Source organism: Rhinopithecus roxellana, chromosome 5 (genome assembly GCF_007565055.1).
Source record: "Rhinopithecus roxellana isolate Shanxi Qingling chromosome 5, ASM756505v1, whole genome shotgun sequence".
In the NCBI taxonomy this organism is placed as follows: domain Eukaryota; kingdom Metazoa; phylum Chordata; class Mammalia; order Primates; family Cercopithecidae; genus Rhinopithecus; species Rhinopithecus roxellana.
The window spans coordinates 121,196,129-121,212,726 of record NC_044553.1 but is presented as its reverse complement, the minus strand read 5'-3'; the positions used below and the strand labels follow the sequence as shown (position 1 = coordinate 121,212,726).

Genomic DNA, 16,598 nt, shown 5'->3' with positions numbered 1-16,598 from the left:
AGGCTGAGGCAGCTACTTGGAAGTCCCAGCTACTTGGGAGGAATTGCTTGAACCTGGGAGGCAGAGGTTGCAGTGAACTGAGATCACGCCACTGCACTCCAGCCTGGGTGACAGAGCGAGACTCTGTCTCAAAAAAACAAAAACAAACAAACAAAAAATTAGCCGGGCATAGTGGTGCACACCTGTAATCCCAGCTACTTGGGAAGCTGAGGCAGGGGAATTGCTTGAACCTGGGAGGCAGAGGTTGCAGTGAACTGAGATCATACCACTGCACTCCAGCCTGGGTGACAGAGCAACACTCCGTCTCAAAAAAAAAAATAAAAAATGCCCAGACAGAGACACTGAGGAGTAGGATCAGGGAATTGTTGACTTAAAAGAGGGAGGAGTGAAATTCAGTCCAAGAAAGTGTCAGTGAATAATTGTGAAATCAAGTATCGCATGACGCATGTCCGTGTAAAAAGAAAAGCTACAGCAGGAATTTTTTTTTTTTTAGAATGGTTTATTTCATCCCCCAAGGCCAGTATTGCTTGCATTTTGTATTAATGGTTTGCATTAAGTGTGACAGAGGGAGACCCTTTAGCCTTGGAGGACACTGGCTTTTCTCTTAGTTCTCCTGTGCTGGCCTGAACTTGTCCAGGACTGGATACCCCAGGCCCTGTTCCAGCCCCTTCTAAGCCAAGAGGAGGAAGGAGAATGGATTTACAACCTCTAGCCAGTTCCCACGCCCTATTCTGAACTGTGCTATTCAAGAATACTTGTGGGAGGACACAGGGGTGCTCCGGGCTGCACAAAATGACTCAGAGGCAGCCCCAGTGTGGGGTGGTCCTTGCCAAGACACAGAGACAAGAGTGGTGCTGGAATGACTTGGGACAGAGTATGTTTTAGAGGAGACTTATCTCCGTAATCTTCAATGCCCCCAAACTGTTACAAATAAAGACTAATTATAAAGACTGGAAGGAAAAACAAGGGAGGGAAAAAATTTAAATACATACACATGTATACATGCATATATATTTGTAGCCCCCTGGCTGTTTGGTTTATAGGAAGAAAATTATCCCTAAAATAATTAATTGGCCATTGGAAAGAAAAAAAAATCTTGTAAACTTCAGTAAAAGCAGTGACTCTTGGCAAGCAAAAGTGGCTTTAAGATAAGTTCCCTAACCAGCTTGTCAAACCAGACTGCTGCTCCCAAGCTACACCTATTACAAATATTAAAGCCACTAACTGTAAGATTTACCAAACCACATGGCCTGGAGATGGAAACATCCTCAGGGAATGGTCTGGTGCCAAAGACTGTTCCCTTAATGGCTTTACTGTTCCCTTAGTGGGCTTTTACTACTGTGTGTTTGATTCGCTTCATATACACACAAGCAACTTGAATTTTTTTTTTTTTCTCCAAGATGGAGTCTTGCTCTGTCACCCAGGCTGGAGTGCAGTGGCACCATCGCAGCTCACTGCAACCTCAAATTCCTGGCACAAGTGATCTTCCAGCCTCAGCCTCTCAAGTAGCTGGGACTACAGGTACATGCCCTACACCCAGCTAATGTTTTTATTTTTTTGTAGAGATAAGTTCTTGCTATGTTGCCCAGGCTGGTCTTGAACTCGTGGCCTCAAGCGATCCTCCCACCTCAGCCTCCCAAAATGTTAGGATTACAGGTGTGAGCCACCACACGCCAAGCCATTAATTTTTTTTTTTTTTTTTTTTTTTTTTTTTTTTTTTTAGACAGAGCCTCACTCTATCACCCAGGCTGGAGTGCAGTGGCATGATCTCGGCTCACTGCAACCTCCAGTTCATGGGTTCAAGCAATCCTCATGCCTGGCTAATTTTTTGGTTTTTTTAGTAGAGACAGGGTTTCACCATGTTGGCCAGGCTGGTCTCAAACACCTGACCTCAAGTGATCCACCCCCATCGACCTAAAATATTAGGATTAGAGGCATGAGCCACTGTGCCCAGCCCATTAATAATCTTTAAAATGCAAATGAAAGCATATATATATATATACACACACACATACACACACACACATACACATAATATTTATCCTATAGTATTGGGTATGGGCAAATTTTTTTAAGTGTAATAATACACAATGGTGTTGGTAAGAAAATAATTCACTTTCATACTGTTGGCTATAGTATAAATTGGAATATATCATATAGGTGTAATCACAAAAATATGACAATATATGTACAAGAATGTTTATTACAGCAATATTTATAACCAAAAGCAGAAAAACAACTAAATTATTTAAATGTTTGTGGACAGAGGCCTAGCTTAAAAACATATGGGACATCTATACCTTGGAATTCTATTCAGCCATTTAAAAAAAATGAGGTTGATTTCTACATACTTTTATTTATTTATTTATTTATTTATTGGAGACATGGTCTCACTCTGTCACCCAGGCTAGAGTCCAGTGGCACGATCTCGGCTCACTGTAACCTCCACCTCCCCAGTTCAAGCGATTCTCCTGCGTCAGCCTTCCGAGTAGCAGGGATTACAGATGCACACCACCACACCCAGCTAAGTTTTGTATTTTTAATAGAGACGGGTGAAAGAAATCAGGCACATTCCTCAGTCCTGGGCCCAGTACAAACAACATATATCTCTCAATTTCCTGGGCCCAGTACAAACAACATATATCTCTCAATTTCCTGGGCCCAGTACAAACAACATATATCTCTGAATTTCCTGGGCCCAGTACAAACACCATATATCTCTCATATCTCTCAACTTCCTGAGCCCAGTACAAACATGTCCCACCATATATCTCAACTTTAGAAAAACACCACCTGAAAAAATCCCTGATAACGACACAGCTGTTTGTAGTTTTACTGAAAGCACGGGAACCAATAGGTCACTGCTAAATGTATAACTTAATATGTTAACCAATTGTAATGCTGTAACCTAAAGAATTCCCTTGTTCCTCTGTAACCTTACAAGTCCTATTTACATCGGGCTATAAAAAGCGAGTGCACGCATTGTTCGGGGCCCTCTTGTATGTTGTGGAACGGAGGGACCAAGTTCGAACTTGCAGTAAAGATCCTTGCCGCTTGGCTTTGACTCTGGACTCTGGTGGTCTTCTTCGGGGAATAAACGGTCTGGGCATAACACGGGGTTTTGCCATGTTGGCCAGGCTGGTCTCGAAATCCTGACCTCAGGTGATCCCCCCGCCTTAGCCTCCCAAAGTGCTGGGATTACAGGCATGTGCCACCGCACCAGGCCTTTTTTTTAAATGTATATGTGTATGGTGTAGAGGCCAAGAGGATAAGTTCTTCTTGGCCTTCTGAAGTTTCCCTGAAAAATCAACTTGGAAAAGGCAGGTTAATAGGAGAAAAAGCACACAGATTTATTTAGCAAGTATGCAATTAATGAAGACTCAAAGATACAGGTGGAATTGTCCATTTTTATGCTTAGGTTTAACAAAGTACGGAGAGCCATGTAAAAATATGATTGGGCCAGGCGCGGTGGCTCACACTTGTAATCCCAATGCTTTGGGAGGCAGAAGGGGGGTGGATCACCTGAGGTCAGGAGTTCGAGACCAACCTGGCCAACATGGTGAAACCCCGTCTCTACTAAAAATACAAAAAAATTAGCTGGGTGTGGTAGTGGGCACCTGTAATCCCAGCTACTTGGGAGGCTCAGGCAGGAGAATCACTTGAACCCAGAAGGCGAAGGTTGCAGTGAGCTGAGATCATGCCATTGCACTCCATCCTGGGTGACAGAGCAAGACCCCATCTCAGAAAAAATAAAAAATAAAAAATAAGACATACAAATGGCCAACAGTTATGAAAAAATCCTTCATCTCATTACTCATAATGGAAATGCATAGCAAAACTACAATGAGATATATATCACCCCAGTTAAAATAGCTCTATCCATGAAGAAACTGCATCTCTACTAAAAATAAAAAATAAGCTGGGTATGGTGGCGTGTGCCTGTAATTCTAGCTACTCAGGAGGCTGAGGCAGGAGAATCACTTGAACCCGGGAGATGGAGGTTGCAGTGAGCCAAGATCGCGCCACTGCACTCCAGCCTGGGCAACAGAGCAAGACTCCATCTCAAAAAAAAAAAAAAAAAAGCCGGGCGCGGTGGCTCAAGCCTGTAATCCCAGCACTTTGGGAGGCTGAGACAGGCGGATCACGAGGTCAGGAGATCGAGACCATCCTGGCTAACACGGTGAAACCCCGTCTCTACGAAAAATACAAAAAACTAGCCAGGCGAGGTGGCGGGCGCCTGTAGTCCCAGCTACTCGGGAGGCTGAGGCAGGAGAATGGCGTAAACTCGGGAGGCGGAGCTTGCAGTGAGCTGAGATCTGGCCACTGCACTCCAGCCTGGGAGACAGAGCCAGACTCTGTCTCAAAAAAAAAAAAATATATATATATATATATATATATATATATATATATATATATGCATATTACTGGACAGAAGGGGTATGGTCTACTGTTAATAGACTGAGTGGGGAAACCCAGCCAGGCCTGTCTCTCCAGATTCTTGGCCTTTCTCTGCAGCCTTCCTTCCTTCTGGATAAGGGGCAGGGACCTCTTGGGAATGGAGGTCTTATGATCTACAGTCAAACAAGGTAAGTCAGATAATTTATTTTTTCTTGAGACTGGGTCTTGCTCTGTCACCAGGCTAAAGTACAGTGGCATGATCATGGCATACTGCAGCCTCAGCCTTCTGGGCTAAAGTAATCCTCCCACCTCAGCCTCCCAAGTAGCTGGAACCACTAGAGTGCACCGCCACAGCAGGCTAATTTTTTAATTTCTATTTTTGTAAAGACAGGGAGTCTCCCTATATTGTCCAGGGTGGGTCTTGAACTCCCAGCTCAATCAAACTTTCGCCTCTGCCTCCCAAAGTGCTGGGATTACAAACATGAGCCACTGCACCCATCCAGATAATTTCTTTTTCTTTTTCTTTTTTTTTTTTTTTGAGACAGAGTCTTGCTCTGTCACCCAGGCTAGAGTGCAGTGGCATGATCTCGGCTCATTGCAACCTCCACCTCCTAGATTCAAGTCATTCTCCCACCTCAGCCTCCCGAGTAGCTGGGACTATAGGCACGTGCCACCATAGCTGGCTAATTTTTGTATTTTTTAGTAGAGATGGGGTTTCACCACGTTGGCCAGGCTGGTCTCGAACTCCTGACCTCATGTCATCTGCCTGCCTCAGCCTCCCAAAGTGCTGGTATTATAGGCCTGAGCCACTGCGCCCCACCCAGTTAGTTTCTTTATGGGCAGTTTGACACAGAAAGGTGGAGGAAAAATTCGAGTAGTTTTTTTGTTTTGTTTTGCTTTTTTGAGATGGAATCTGACTCCCTCACCCAGGCTGGAGTGCAGTGGTGTGATCTCGGTTCACTGCAACCTCTGTCTCCTGGGTTGAAGCGATTCTCCTGCCTCAGCTTCCCAAATAGCTGGGACTACTGGCATGTGCCACCACGCTCAGCTAATTTTTGTAGTTTTAGTAAAGATGGGGTTTCTTCATGTTGGCCAGGCTGGTCTTGAATGCCTGACCTCGTGATCTGCCCTCCTCAGCCTCCCAAAGTGTTGGGATTACAGGTGTGAGCCACTACGCCCGGCCTAGAGTAGTATTTTTAAGTTTTATGGCTGACTATAGGGAAAAGGGGCTCTCATTTTTACGGCTAATCTCGGGGGAGAATGGTACTGAGAGAAAGGAATGGAAGAGAAAGTCAGAGGAAAACGTTTGCTTAGGAAGCTGCTGCTGAGGTTCTCATTTTAGGCTATTGTTTTCTGAACCCCAACAGTGGCCAGTTGTACCATAACAATCAGGATGCACTTAAAACTTTTTTAAAAACTAGTTCTATCCCGGCCGGGCGCAGTGGCTCACGCCTGTAATCCCAGCACTTTGGGAGGCTGAGGCGGGCGGATCACAAGGTCAGGAGATCGAGACCACAGTGAAACCCCGTCTCTACTAAAACTACAAAAAATTAGCCGGGCGTGGTGGCGGGCGCCTGTAGTCCCAGCTACTCAGGAGGCTGAGGCAGGAGAATGGCGTGATCCCAGGAGGGGGAGCTTGCAGTGAGCCTGAGATCGTGCCACTGCACCCCAGCCAGGGCGACAGAGCGAGACTCCTCTCAAAAAAAAAAAACTAGTTCTATCCTTTAACTACTGAATTAGCCAGTTACCTCCTTCTTAGAGCTACTCCTTCTCTGAGATTGCCTAAGAACCTGAGGCATATGTAATGCACAAAGGAGTCCTGTGGACATTTATACCCCTTGTAGCTGAGCCCAAGTGTCCCTAGCTCTGGTCTGTGGCTGTTTCTGCCCTTGCTCTTGACCACCACAAGATGTCACTCTTTGCTGCTCCTGCGCGTTCCCACCAAGGCAGTAACTGCTGGCAAGAGAGTAAGAATTCCGCTGTCCCAGCACCAGCTAATCCAGAGTCCTTACCAGTTCCCAGGGCTTCATTCATAGTGCCCAGCCCTTTCAGGCCCCCCCAGGCCTTGCACCGCAAGCCCGCCGCCAGCCCCAGCACTGTGTCAGGACTGGCTCAGAGGAAAACCCATTCCAGACAATAACAACATTTTCTTTCTTGCCCAGGTGTTTTCCTTTTTTTTTTTTTTTTTTTTTTGAGACAGAGTCTCGCTCTGTCGCCCAGGCTGGAGTGCAGTGGCGCGATCTCGGCTCACTGCAAGCTCCGCCTCCCAGGTTCACGACATTCTCCTGCCTCAACTGTCTCGGAGTAGCTGGGACTACAGGCACCTGCCACCACGCCCGGCTAACTTTTTGTATTTTTAGTAGAGACAGGGTTTCACTGTGGTCTCAATCTCCTGACCTCGTGATCCGCCTGCCTCAGCCTCTCAAAATGCTGGGATTACAAGCATGAGCCACCGCGCCCGGCCTTGCCCAGGTGTTTCCAACTCTTAAACCAGACTTGGCTTGTTCTATTTTTACTTCTTAAAAATTTTTTTTTTTTTTTTTTTTTTTTGAGACGGAGTCTCGCTCTGTTGCCTGGGCTGGAGTGCAGTGGCCGGATCTCAGCTCACTGCAAGCTCCGCCTCCCGGGTTTACGCCTGCCTCAGCCTCCGCAGTAGCTGGGACTACAGGCGCCCGCCACCTCGCCCGGCTAGATTTTTGTATTTTTTTAGTAGAGACGGGGTTTCACCGTGTTAGCCAGGATGGTCTCGATCTCCTGACCTCGTGATCCACCCGTCTCGGCCTCCCAAAGTGCTGGGATTACAGGCTTCAGCCACCGCGCCCTGCTACTTCTTAAAATTTTAACTCCTCTTACTATCATTCCCAAATGGGCTTGTTCTAATTCCTTCCTGGACTATAGAGCTACAAAATTCCCCCAAGAGTGACTTCCAATAGGTTTTTGGGCGTCCTTGGTGTGCCCTTTCATACGTAAAGGTAGGTCAAGTGTCCCCCACCTTCCCTGACAATAGAGCCTGATTGTCTCCAGTTGGGAGACCAGCCCTTTCAAATAGCTAAATTCCTTTTACTTTCCCTAGAGGAAGGGGAGCTCCATGGGGAGTCAGCTACCCAGGGGCAGACTTTCTGGCATTCTTTGGAAAAGCAGTGAAAATAAAACTCACAAGTTACATCTTCAGCAGAGTATCTGCTACATATGAATATATTGTACATATATTTTATATGGTTGCAAACATAATAAATATAGGTCCTGAGAAGTGGAAAAATACTGAATATCAGAGGTCAGAAAAAGTCAGGAAACTCCCCCTAATGCAAAAACAACACAGTTATCTGGAAAGTCCCTAACAGAGCAACAGCCGTTTGTGGTTTGGTCAAAGGGCGGGAACCAATGAACTGACTAACGTTCAACTTTAAATGTCAGCCAATTGTAAACCTACAACTGTAAAAATCCCCAGTGACTCTGTAACTTGCTGTAACTTGTTTGTGTCTGACTATAAAAGGCAGCAGAGCACTGAGCTCAGGGTCTCTCCCTAGGATCTGACACCTGGCCGGAGAGATCTGAGTTTGAACTCTAAATAAAGCGATCCCTGCCACTTGGCTTTGTCTCTGGACTCTGGTGGTTGCTTCTGGGTCATCGCGGGTCTGGGCATTACATTTGGGGGCTCGTCTAGGATTGCCCCTAAGCCCACCAGACCCCAGGCCAACGGGTCATCACAAAAGTGAGTAAGCCGGCTCTGTCTATATGTTGTCTGTCTGCCTCTGAATAATCCCGCGGGGTCTGTATATGAGACTGATCTAGTCCTGGCGGACGCGCTATAGGACAGTCAGTGGAGGCCGGTAGGAGACGTCCTCCGGTGCTCATCTGGGGCTCTGTATTCTGTGGCCCATCTGCTTCTGGTCGGGTCCTAAGCCCAAGACGCACTAGTGATCAATATATCTTGGTTGTTGGTTATCTGTTGCACATCTCCTACTAATTTACCTTGATTTACAGAAGCCATGGAGCCAGTCCTGTACCAGGCACTAATATCCCTTACCACCCATCTTCTATCAACAGGACTTCCTCGGAATGGGCAACTCCCAGACCACACCACTTTCTCTCCTTGTCACTAATTTTAAAGATGTGAAAGCAAGGGGGCATGATCTCAGTATAGAACTTAAAAAGGGAAAATTAATAACCCTCTGTCGCTCTGAGTGGCCCACCTTCGGCGTAGGCTGGCCAGCCGAGGGAACCTTTTGCCTCCCCATTATCCTCCAGGTAAAATCAAGGGTTTTCCTGCCAGGTCGTTCAGGACACCCAGATCAGATCCCCTATATTTTGGTCTGGCAGAATCTGGTGGAAAATCCGCCCCGTGGCTAGCTCCCTTTCTGCTGACTTCTGAACCCTGTAAAACCCTAGTCACGGAACGCGCAGGAGCCTTCCTGAGCTGTCCATCTCCTCTCTGTCGCGCGCCCTGCATCCTGGCCTCCGGCGCCTGCCGGAGGTCCCGAGGAGCCAGAGGGCCGACTGGTCTGCGGCCCCAGCCCAGGAGGGCGCGGTGTAGCGGTCGCAGAGCCATCCCGGCATCTGCTGCCATGACCGACTCTCCCCTCAGAGGGGACGCTTCCTCAGTGGTGGCTGCAGAGAAAGATGAGCGGCGGCTCCTGGCCGTGGGACCGTGAGATGGGTTCGTGGCCGGCCAGTTAGGGGGACGCTGCAGACCACCGCCTGTGCCCAGCCGGGCTGGTTCCTAGGGCCCCGGGGGCTCGTGGCGGGCCCCGCAGGAGGCGGCATGTTCCCGCGGAGGCTGCTGGCCACCTGGCTGGCGGGGGCACAGGGCAGGGGCCTGCTGGCACTTCTGGCCAATCAGTGCCACTTCATCACGGGCCTGCGCATGCGGCGCGCACAGCAGATAGCGCAGCTCTACCGCCGCACTACCAGAAAGCCATGAGGGCCAAGAAGCGGCAGCGGCGCCAGGGGAAACCGGAAGTGAACATGGGTTGGGAGGGCTGGCGGGCCAAATGCGTGGGCGTGTCCAGCGCGAGGCATCTCCGCGACTTCCCGATTCCACTGTAGCGCTCCCCTTAAGGGAAATAGGACCCCCCGATGACACAGGCAACCCTAGACTCCAGTATTGGCCATTCTCTACCAGTGACCTGTACAACTGGAAAACTCAGAATGCCCGGTTCTCTGATAACCCCAAGGATTTAACAGCCCTTCTAGACAGTGTCGTGTTCACTCATCAGCCCACCTGGGATGACTGCCAACAGCTCCTCCGCATTCTGTTCACAACAGAGGAACGGGAGAGAATCCAGGTAGAGGCTAGAAAGTTGGTTCCGGGAGATGACGGTCAACCGACTGCAAATCCCGACCTCATTAATGCAGCATTTCCCTTGACCAGGCCAACGTGGGACTACAATACAGCAGAAGGTAGGGGAAAGCTACTCGTTTATCGCCAGACTCTAATGGCGGGTCTCCGAGCTGCAGCTCGCAAGCCCACTAATTTGGCTAAGGTATATTCTGTTTTACAGGGAAAGACAGAAAGCCCCGCTGTTTATCTAGAAAGACTAATGGAAGCCTTTAGACAGTAGACACCTATAGATCCAGAGGCCCCTGAAAATCAGGCAGCAGTTGTTATGTCCTTTGTCAACGAGGCAGCCCCAGATATTTTTAAAAAGCTACAAAAATTAGAAGATTTGGAGGAAAAACAGGTCCAGGACCTCCTTCGCATAGCACAGAGAGTTTATAACAACAGAGATGCTCCAGAAGAAAGACAAATTAGGGCCACTGAGAAAATGACCAAGTTCCTGGCGGCGGTCGTCCAAAAAGAACAACCACCACCAAGAAGCACCCAGTCCACGTGTGCCCCTAGGCACAATCTGAGTAAAGACCAGTGTGCATACTGTAAAGAAATTGGTCACTGGATAAAAGACTGCCCCAAAAAGAAACAGCGCCAGCCAGGCCAAGGGCAATGGCAGCCCAAATCTATGCCGATACTAGTTACTCAAGATACAGACTAGGGGGAACGGGGTTCGGATCCCCTCCCCGAACCTAGGGTAACTTTACAAGTGGAGGGGTCCCCGGTCCAGTTCCTGGTCGATACCGGGGCAAAACATTCGGTCTTAGTCAAGCCCTATGGAAAGTTATCTTCCAACTCCTCCTGGGTTCAAGGGGCCACAGGAACCAAGAAATATCCATGGACAACCCAGAGAGCAGTAAATTTGGGAATCGGGAAAGTGTCCCATAGCTTCCTGGTCATCCCTGACAGCCCTTGTCCTCTGTTGGGGAGGGATCTGTTGACAAAAATGGGGGCCCAAATCCATTTTCAACCAGAAGGACCCAAAGTGACTGACTCCCAAAACAGGCCACTATCTGTTCTTACCGTAACTCTAGAGGATGAGTACCAGCTTCACCAGGAGTTAACGCCTCCTAGCCAAAATATAGACACCTGGCTCCAGAGCTTCCCGGAGGCTTGGGCAGAAACAGGAGGACTAGGGCTAGCAAAGCACCGTCCCACCATTTTTGTTGAGCTTAAGCCCGGGATGGACCCTGTTCGCGTACGCCAATACCCAATGGCCCTGGAAGCCAAAGAGGGAATTATGCCACACATCCACCGACTCCTAGATCATGGGGTCCTACGTCCCTGCCACTCACCATGGAACACTCCGCTGCTACCAATACAGAAACCCAACAGTAAAGAATATATGCCAGTACAAGACTTAAGAGAAGTCAATAAAAGGGTAATGGACATACACCCGATGGTGCCAAATCCTCCTGAGCACCTTGAGTCCTGAAAATCAATGGTATACTGTTCTAGACCTAAAAGATGCTTTTTTTAGCCTGCCTTTAGCCCCTAAAAGCCAGGAAATACTTGCCTTTGAGTGGACAGACTCTGAGAGAGGCATAAGTGGCCAACTGACGTGGACCAGACTGCCACAAGGATTCAAGAACTCCCCAACTCTGTTTGATGAAGCCCTCCATGAAGACTTGGGTGAGTATCGATGCCAACACCCCAGTATAACTCTCTTGCAGTATGTTGATGATCTCTTAATAGCGGCAAAGTCTCCAGAGGCCTGCATCCAAGGAACAAAAGACCTCCTGAAAACCTTGGGAAACCTAGGTTATCGAGCCTCAGCTAAAAAGGCCCAGATCTGCAGGCCAGAGGTAACCTATTTGGGGTATCTACTTAGAGGGGGACAGCGCTGGCTAACAAATGCTCGAAAAGAGACTGTCCTACAGATCCCCAGACCGCAGTCAACACGGCAGGTAAGAGAGTTCCTGGGATCTGCAGGGTTCTGCAGACTCTGGATACCTGGCTTCGCTGAATTGGCAAAACCCCTCTATCAGGCTACCAAAGAACAGCAGCCCTTCAATTGGACTGAAGAGGCTGAGCAAGCTTTTCAGCAAATCAAAACTGCTCTGCTCTCGGCCCCCACGCTGGGTCTTCCGGATGTCTCTAAGCCTTTCCACTTATACGTGGACAAAAGCCGGGGCATAGCGAAAGCAGTATTAACTCAAAATTTAGGTCCCTGGCGCAGACCGGTTGCATACCTCTCAAAGAGACTGGACCCGGTAGCTGCAGGATGGCCTCCTTGCCTCTGGATGATTGCTGCAACGGCCCTAATGGTCAAAGACGCTAACAAACTGGCTATGGGCCAAGAATTACAAGTCACCACCCCCCATGCTGTCGAAGGCATTCTCCGACAACCCCCTGACCGATGGCTCAGCAATGCTTGGCTTACCTATTACCAAGGGCTGTTGCTAAACCCCCTCAGAATAACATTTAAGCCCCCGACAACCCTAAACCCAGCATCGCTGTTGCCAGACCCAGACTTAAGTAAGCCACTCCACAACTGTGCTGAAATACTAGCCCAGGTGCATGGAGTCAGAGAAGACCTCCAGGACCGACCGCTGCCAGATGCAGATCTCACCTGGTTCACTGATGGAAGCAGCTTCCTTCACCAAGGACAGAGGTATGCGGGGGCGGCGGTAACCTCAGAGACTGAGATAATTTGGGCTGAGCCTTTACCTCCAGGAACATCGGCTCAAAAAGCTGAGTTAATAGCCTTGGCACAAGCCCTGAAACTAGGCAAAGACCGTAAACTGACAGTGTATACTGACAGCCGGTATGCATTTGCCACTGCCCACATACATGGGGCTATATACAGAGAGAGGGAACTTCTCACAGCTGAAGGAAAAGACATTAAAAATAAAGAAGAAATCTTAAATCTTCTGGCTGCCCTTTGGGAACCCAGAAAGCTGGCTATCGTCCACTGTCCGGGACATCAAAAAGCCACTAACCCAGTCACTCGAGGAAACAACCTGGCTGACCAGACTGCAAAGGACGTGGCTAAAACCACCCCCCAGCTACTGACCCTCCGGCTGCCTGATCCTGGGCCCAGAGAGTTGCCCTTTCACCCAGAATACTCAGAAGAAGACCTCCAGTGGATAAATAAACTCCCCGGAACACAGGTCAGTAATCAGTGGTGGAAAGATTCTAACAACAATACCATTCTCCCAGACAGGTTGGGGCAGCGAGTAATAGCACAAATCCACCGAAGCACTCATCTGGGCCTGCGGCGGATGTTAGATTTGATTCAACACACTGGACTAAAAAATTAAAAACGCCCCTGAAAAAATAGACGCCACGGTTAAAAACTGTGTAGTATGTCAACTCAATAACGCCAGTCACGGGACCCAGACCTCGGGAAAAAGACAAAGGGGAGATAGACCTGGTATATATTGGGAAATTGACTTCACAGAAATAAAGCCGGGAAAATATGGATACAGATATTTACTAGTTTTTATAGATACATTTTCAGGATGGGCAGAAGCTTTCCCGACAAAGAAAGAAACTGCACAAATTGTAGCCAAAAAGATCCTAGAAGAGATACTGCCCAGGTACGGCTTTCCAGTCATGATAGGGTCGGATAATGGGCCGACCTTCACCGCAAAGGTAAGTCAGGGACTGGCTTCCATCCTTGGGGCTAATTGGAAACTACATTGTGCTTATCGACCCCAAAGCTCAGGTCAGGTAGAAAGAATGAATAGAACATTAAAAGAGACCCTAACTAAATTGACCATGGAGACTGGCGCTAACTGGGTAGTCCTCCTCCCCTATGCTCTGTTCCGGGCACATAATTCGCCTTATAAACTAGGACTTACCCCTTATGAAATAATGTATGGCAAACCACCCCCTATCCTCCCTAACCTTAAAGACAATCTCCTCAAAGCTGACACAGATAATGGTCGTGAACTTTTGTTTTCCTTACAAGCCCTACAGAGAGTTCATGAGGAAGTCTGGCCCAAGCTAAAAGAACTATATGAAGCTGGGCCTCCACCCATTCCACATCAGTACAAACCGGGAGACTGGGTCCTCGTCAAACGCCACCGACAAGAAACCCTAGAACCCCGGTGGAAAGGACCATTCCAGGTGATCCTGACTACGCCTACAGCCCTCAAAGTGGAAGGCATCGCCGCCTGGATTCATCACACCCACGCCAAGCCTATAGACCCGCTCTCAGACCTTGTTACATCCTTGACGGGAGAGACAACAACCTGGACAGTTGACCGGACCAAAGAAAGCCCTCTAAAACTTGTTCTACGCCGTCAACAACCTAAACTGTAACTATGACACCTACCTCCTTTATAACTCTTCTACTCTTATGGATCCCCTGTGGGGAGACCCAGGCAAACCCGGCAACATCCCCTTTCACTTGGCGTTTCTTCCTGACTGAGAACTGGACCAATTATGCTCAGACAGAACAAAAGGGCTATGTATTAGGCACTGCTGATTGTCCCCCTGGGGGTTGTAGCACTCCCATCTATCTAAATTTCACTGATTTTAAACACCAGCCAGGAAAGGCAGCACCCGCAATTTGTTTTCTCTTTGACCAATCACTCTCTTATTGTAATAACTCATGGGTAGAACAAAGTGTCGGCTGCCCATATAGGTCCTGCAAAATCCACACTGTTAAAATCCTAAAAACTTCTGAGTCCCTGTCCAGTCAAACGTGGCAGTCACACAATTTTTTTAAAACCACATCAGGCTACACCTGGGTTATCTGGGACCCCTAGGGACCCCCGCTGGACTTCTCAGCAAAAAGGGGCCATGTACTTGACTTCAGGGACAACCTGGCCTAGTAGCCGTCTCTTTCTCTGGCGTTCCCTTGTTCAGATCCAGACCACCCTACACGCAGCTATACAGAACCAAGAGAGGGAATTAAATGTCCAGCTTTCAACTTTAACTCCTACCCGCCCCTTTTCCTGGTTATCCCTATTAAGAGAAGGGTTAGAAATCGCAAACGCCACTGGCCTAGGCAATCTCTCTGCATGCTTTTTCTGCGCGGCTCTAGGGCGACTGCCGTTAACGGCAGTTCCACTTCCAGGCCCGTCTAACGCTTCTCTCAGCCTAAGCCCTAACAACAGCCACATACCACCCCCGATCCCTGACGTCCCCTTGTTCCTAAACCCTGGACAGACACAAGTTTCCTTTTGTTATTCCAATACCGGCACTACCCTCTGTAATACAATTTCCACTCCCAACTCAACCCTCTTTGCCCCCCCCCCACCCCCCGGTTCTTTCTTCTGGTGCAATGGGACCCTATATAAGAACCTTTCCACTCAGGCCACTATAACCCTACTGTGTCTCCCTGTCACACTAGTCCCCCAACTGACCTTGCGCACCCCCGCAGAATTTTCCAGGTGGGACTCCGCCCCTTTCCCTAGACAAAAACGAGCTATATTCCTCCCCTTAGTAGCCGGAGTCTCACTCACCACGTCCTTAGTTGCTGCAGGACTAGCCGGAGGAGCTTTAGGTCACTCCCTTATCAGCACTGCAAAGCTCTCTCACCAATTCTCCATAGCTATGGAAGCTTCCGCTGAATCCCTTGCCTCATTACAGAGACAATTAACTTCCCTTGCCCAAGTTACTTTACAAAACTGCCATGCACTAGACCTGTTAACGGCAGAAAAAGGAGGGACCTGTCTTTTCCTCAGAGAAGATTGTTGTTTCTACATAAATGAATCTGGACTCGGAGAAACGCGAGTCCAACAGCTACATAAACTTAGCCTAGAATTGCAGAAACAACAATTCACCTCGGCTGCCAACAGCTGGTGGAATTCCTCCATGTACTCCCTTCTAGTGCCCCTCATAGGACCATTCATAAGTATACTTCTCTTACTCACTATAGGACCATGTATAATAAACAGATTAACAAACTTTGTAAAAGAAAGACTCAACACTGTCCAGCTTATGGTCCTGAGAGCCCAGTACCAACCTGTACTGACCAAAACTTCCGAGTCAGACATATAAGACCCAAGATTGGCTCTCCAGGTGCTAGAGAGAGGGGGAAATAAGAAGTGGAAAAATACTGAATATCAGAGGTCAGAAAAAGTCAGGAAACTCCCCCTAATGCAAAAACAACACAGTTATCTGGAAAGTCCCTAGCAGAGCAATGGCCATTTGTGTTTTGGTCAAAGGGCGGGAACCAATGAACAACTGACTAATGTTCAACTTTATTTTTTTATTTTTATTTTTTATTATACTTTAAGTTCTAGGGTACATGTGCATAACTTGCAGGTTTGTTACATATGTATACTTGTGCCATGTTGGTGTGCTGCACCCATCAACTCGTCAGCACCCCTCAATTCATCATTTATATCAGGTATAACTCCCAATGCAATCCCTCCCCCCTCCCCCCTCCCCATGATAGGCCCCGGTGTGTGATGTTCCCCTTCCCGAGTCCAATGATCTCATTGATCAGTTCCCACCTATGAGTGACAACATGCGGTGTTTGGTTTTCTGTTCTTGTGATAGTTTGCTAAGAATGATGGTTTCCAGCTGCATCCATGTCCCTACAAAGGACGCAAACTCATCCTTTTTTATGGCTGCATAGTATTCCATGGTGTATATGTGCCACATTTTCTTAATCCAGTCTGTCACTGATGGACATTTGGGTTGATTCCAAGTCTTTGCTATTGTGAATAGTGCCGCAATAAACATACGTGTGCATGTGTCTTTATAGCAGCATGATTAAATGTCAGCCAATTGTAAACCTACAACTGTAAAAATCCCCAGTGACTCTGTAACTTGCTGTAACTTGTTTGTGTCTGACTATAAAAGGCAGCAGAGCACCGAGCTCAGGGTCTCTCCCTAGGATCTGACGCCTGGCCGGAGAGATCCAAGTTCGAACTCAAAATAAAGCGATCCCTGACGCTTGGCTTTGTCT

At 48.1% G+C, this 16,598-nt stretch overlaps 1 protein-coding gene across 4 annotated transcripts; it reads left to right on the top strand.

Annotated features, from left to right (window-relative positions):
• The first annotated feature begins 4,556 nt into the window (after nt 1-4,556).
• On the top strand, nt 4,557-15,824 carry LOC115897707 (endogenous retrovirus group FC1 Env polyprotein-like). Of its 4 annotated transcripts, none has more exons than XM_030931572.1 (3): nt 4,557-4,586; nt 7,926-9,798; nt 13,644-15,824. In XM_030931572.1, the coding sequence occupies exon 3, from the start codon at nt 14,480-14,482 to the stop codon at nt 15,680-15,682; it is 1,203 nt and encodes a 400-aa protein (XP_030787432.1). In that variant the 5' UTR covers nt 4,557-4,586; nt 7,926-9,798; nt 13,644-14,479; the 3' UTR covers nt 15,683-15,824. The 4 variants fall into 3 exon arrangements, with proteins under 4 accessions (XP_030787432.1, XP_030787435.1, XP_030787434.1 ...); XM_030931574.1 differs by lacking the exon at nt 7,926-9,798 and having other exon boundaries at nt 4,562-4,586; XM_030931573.1 differs by lacking the exons at nt 4,557-4,586; nt 7,926-9,798 and adding an exon at nt 13,315-13,324.
• The last annotated feature ends 774 nt before the right edge of the window (nt 15,825-16,598 follow it).

Excerpts from the sequence above, each read along its gene's own strand:
- LOC115897707 (XM_030931572.1), top strand. The coding sequence starts at position 14,480 with ATGTACTTGACTTCAGGGACAACCTGGCCTAGTAGCCGTCTCTTTCTC.